Source organism: Neltuma alba, unplaced genomic scaffold (assembly GCF_004799145.2).
Source record: "Neltuma alba isolate B1F8T4 unplaced genomic scaffold, ASM479914v2 tig00004320_pilon, whole genome shotgun sequence".
In the NCBI taxonomy this organism is placed as follows: domain Eukaryota; kingdom Viridiplantae; phylum Streptophyta; class Magnoliopsida; order Fabales; family Fabaceae; genus Neltuma; species Neltuma alba.
The window spans coordinates 3,523-7,305 of record NW_021633655.1 but is presented as its reverse complement, the minus strand read 5'-3'; the positions used below and the strand labels follow the sequence as shown (position 1 = coordinate 7,305).

The following is a 3,783-nucleotide window of genomic DNA, read 5'->3' as shown; positions in this document are numbered from 1 at the left end:
TACTTTTTGAATTTTAAAATAACAAATAAGGCATTCGAATAAACAAAATAATAAATAAGGCATCAAGTACTAATATGGAATTTTGACTTTTGACTTCAAAACATGTTGCAAAACCTATTGACAAAGTAGTAACTCTAAATATGAAAGTTATAAATCCCATTATGTGTTTTGTAAAATTTAGCATGGAATTGTATTGTTTTTTTACAAAAAAGTTGCCCAACCCTTAAAACACAGGTTGCAAAACCCATTGACCAAATAGTAAATTTCATTATGAAAGTTGTAAATCCTACTATGTGTTTGCAAAATTGCTTTTTTACAGAAAACTTGCCAGGCCCTTCAAAACAGGTTGCAAAACCCATTAATGAAGTAGTAACTCTCACAATGAAAGATGTAAATCTCACTATGTGTTTTGTAAAATTCAAAATCAAAATTTCGGATTGGTACCTGATGACTTATTTGTCTTTTTGTTTATTTGGATGTCTTATTTGTCATTTTAAAATTCAGAAGGTATTTTATTATCATTTTTCCTATATTAAAAGTGAGCATCCCCTATAATAATAATGATTAAAATTTTTATTTATTACGTTGAAAGAAACTAACATGTTTTTTTTTTTTATCAAACTCAAATTCATAAAAAAAAAACAAAATAAATAGATCAAAAGTTGGCTAAACAACCAACTGCAAGGCTTTTTGTCCTTATTAAAAAATGTGTTGGGCCAAACACAGTAAAATCTTCTGAATATTTTAGGGAAAAAGAAGAAAATTAAAATCAATTTTCTAATTTTACGTTAACATAAAATATCAATTAAAATATATATTGAATATAAAAAAGTTCAGAAAATGAACAATCAAACCAATAAAATTCATAACTAAATATAGGTTTAAATAAAAAAAATGTTATTCATATGACCTGATTAAAATGAGTAAAGATTAAAATTCTCGATTAAGATGCCAATCACATTTTAAAAACTCTCCTCTTCCTTTCCCACGCATCCAAAATAGTATCCACAACCATTGTCTTCGTATTTATTTATTTGTTTTTTGGCCCCTACCATGACCTGTTTCCGTGATTGAGTAGTCCTTGATTACCTTGTCATACTTCCGGTTTAGTTTTCTTCATAATACCAATTCATACCATTTGATTCTCAAAACCATCCTAAGTAAAATATAATTTCTTTTAATTACTTGGCCAAAAAAATTGACTTATAACTGAAATTAATAATAAAAAAATAATATTCGTATGTTGTTTTCATCCAAACCTCTTGAATCACGGCATCGAAGAGGGCGGCAGCAGCATGGGCAGGGATTTATCAGGGGAAACATGATGGACTTTCGGAATTGATTGATGGGGTCCATTCATGTTTTTAAAACAATGAACTTTTTAGACCAAAAATATTCCATGTCACTTTAATAGGGACTGTGTTTTTATCAAATATTAAATGAAGGAAGGAAGAGAAGCGTAGAGAGTGAAATGGGAATAAAATAGTAAGCCAAAACTTGGGGGGATGCATTCTTCTCCAACCACCATCAAATACATTTTTTATTTTTAGGTGCAGAGATAAACACGACGACCTCTTCTCCAATACCTGCAAATCAATCCTCTCATCTTCAGTTCCACACAAACAATACTGTGTTTGGACCGATCTTAATCTTACATACATACATATATAAACTATAAACACACAGATATGCTCACACCTCTGATTCACATCAAAAACCAAAAAAGCTTGTTTCTAATGGAAATCTGGACATTTAATTTGATTCTAAGTTCAAACTAATCAAACAAGGCTTCCGATTCCGTTGCTTCTGATTCATCAATGAGCAGTAATGGCAAGACATAATCTAAGTTTCAAATAGAGAGAGAAATTTAAGGGGAAAAAGTTCAAACGCAAACCGATCGGTTAGACGTTATAGAAGTTAGGACTCAGGGCAGCTTGGTTTCCATTCACCTGCACAGCAACTACAAGCAAAATTCTTAATGCTTCAAATACCTCAAAAATCCAAATCGCTAGAAAAATAACCGAATAATCATGAAGAAAAAAAATCAAACACAGCAAAGAGATTTACATACAAAGAACCCCCGCTCAGAGACTGAATTACAATTTGGACACATATTTGACATGAATATATGTACTAGAAGACGCGATTCCGGTTCTGAGAACAAGGATTCGACTTGGAGAGCAGTTAAAGGAGGAGGAAAGGAAGATCTGGTAGACTCTAGAAGAATAATTCTAAGCGACGAGCACAGAGAGTGCAGAAGAACTTGCGCTTGATGGTGAAGCAGAGAGGCAAGAAGCAGAACCTGCGCTGGATCTCAACGTCCATGGCTTCGACTTTACCGCCACAGTGAGGGCAAGATCCAGGGGCTTTCTGTCTAGCGAGCTCCTTCTCTCCTTCATCGCAGACGTAGATGAACCACATTTTTCTCCTGATGAGACTGCGTTTTCTTCTCCTCCTTAGTATCGCGCTTGTGCCTGTGATGATTCTCTTTGTTTTCATCTATGATGGCTGGAGAAAGAAGTTAAAGCCTTTATTTGGTGTAAGAGCCGGGCAGCTCGGTCAGCCTAATCTGGCTGCCCCATGGTCTGTTCGGGAAAAGGCCAGAAACGACTTGTTGAGAGGGAGGGGGGGGGGGGGGGGACGTAACAATACGTCTGCGTGGCCGTTGGATGGCCGTAATGTAACCAGAAGCCGCCCCATGTATCCAAAATTCCAAATAGAATTAAGATGAGATTGAAACGAATAAGTGAGATATTTTGGGTTAGGACTTAAGACGGCTCATAAAGTTCATGTCTACGTGTGTTTGGAACGTAAAATGTATTTTGTGATCTATTTAGTATTCTAAAGCATTTTTTTCTCATATACGTTTAATATTTTAAAGTATTTTAAATTTCATTTTGCTCTTAAAATATTTTTTGAATTAATTTTTATCACTATTTTCATATTTTTCAATAATTATTTTTTATATTTTTAATTTCTACTTTCGGTGCTTAATATAAGAGCTTGTTTGAATTTTGTTTTGGTCCTTATAAGACCCCAATCTATTTTGTCTCTCATATTTATTAATTTTTTTAAGGTAGTCCTTATAATAGTGTTAATTCTATTCAACACGCTTAATTAATAAAAATATTTTAGAAAAAATAACATCTATCTATTACAAATAATTACCTTAACTAGTTTTTTTAATTTATTCAAATTAGTCAATTAGCTCTTATATTAAAGATCGGAAGTAGTATTCATTTTCAATAATAATCTTAGATATTTTTAAACCTCATCTTTTAATGTTTTTAATTCTAGTATTATTTTTAATACTACAAGCATGAAAAATAAGTGCCTCCCCTTAGTAGGCCTTTTGAGAATTAACAGCGAAGTTAAAATTATTATTGGGTGTGCCTAAAAAAGTGTTTTAAGGTATTAATTAAATGCACCTGAAAAAAGTATTCTGGGAGATGCTGAATAAATTACAAAATATTTTAAGATACTAAATTTATATAGAATAATAGTTCGGGATATTAAATCAGTTCGGAATCTCTCATCTTCCTCTCTTCCCCTCTTCCCTCCTCTACCTTTTTTTAACCATGGGATTAATATTTTAACGGTTTAGATTTAAACCTTTTTAAAACTATTATTAAAATATTAAATTATAAATTATATTAAAATTTAATTTTAAGGGTCTACAAATGCACTAAATATTTTTAAAATTTTTATAAATAATTTATAAAAGATTAAAATGTAAACTGTTATGAATATGTTAATCCAATAAATAGAAAAAGAAAAAGAGAA

At 31.5% G+C, this 3,783-nt stretch overlaps 1 protein-coding gene across 1 annotated transcript; it reads right to left on the bottom strand.

Annotated features, from left to right (window-relative positions):
• Positions 1-1,393: 1,393 nt before the first annotated feature.
• On the bottom strand, positions 1,394-2,501 carry LOC114744284 (uncharacterized). The gene is made up of 2 exons (XM_028932462.1): positions 1,895-2,501; positions 1,394-1,586 (listed from the first exon to the last, which is right to left on the bottom strand). Exon 1 carries the CDS (start codon positions 2,497-2,499, stop codon positions 2,218-2,220), a length of 282 nt encoding a protein of 93 aa, XP_028788295.1. The 5' UTR covers positions 2,500-2,501; the 3' UTR covers positions 1,394-1,586; positions 1,895-2,217.
• Between the last annotated feature and the right edge of the window lie 1,282 nt (positions 2,502-3,783).

Excerpts from the sequence above, each read along its gene's own strand:
- LOC114744284 (XM_028932462.1), bottom strand. The coding sequence starts at position 2,499 with ATGAAAACAAAGAGAATCATCACAGGCACAAGCGCGATACTAAGGAGG.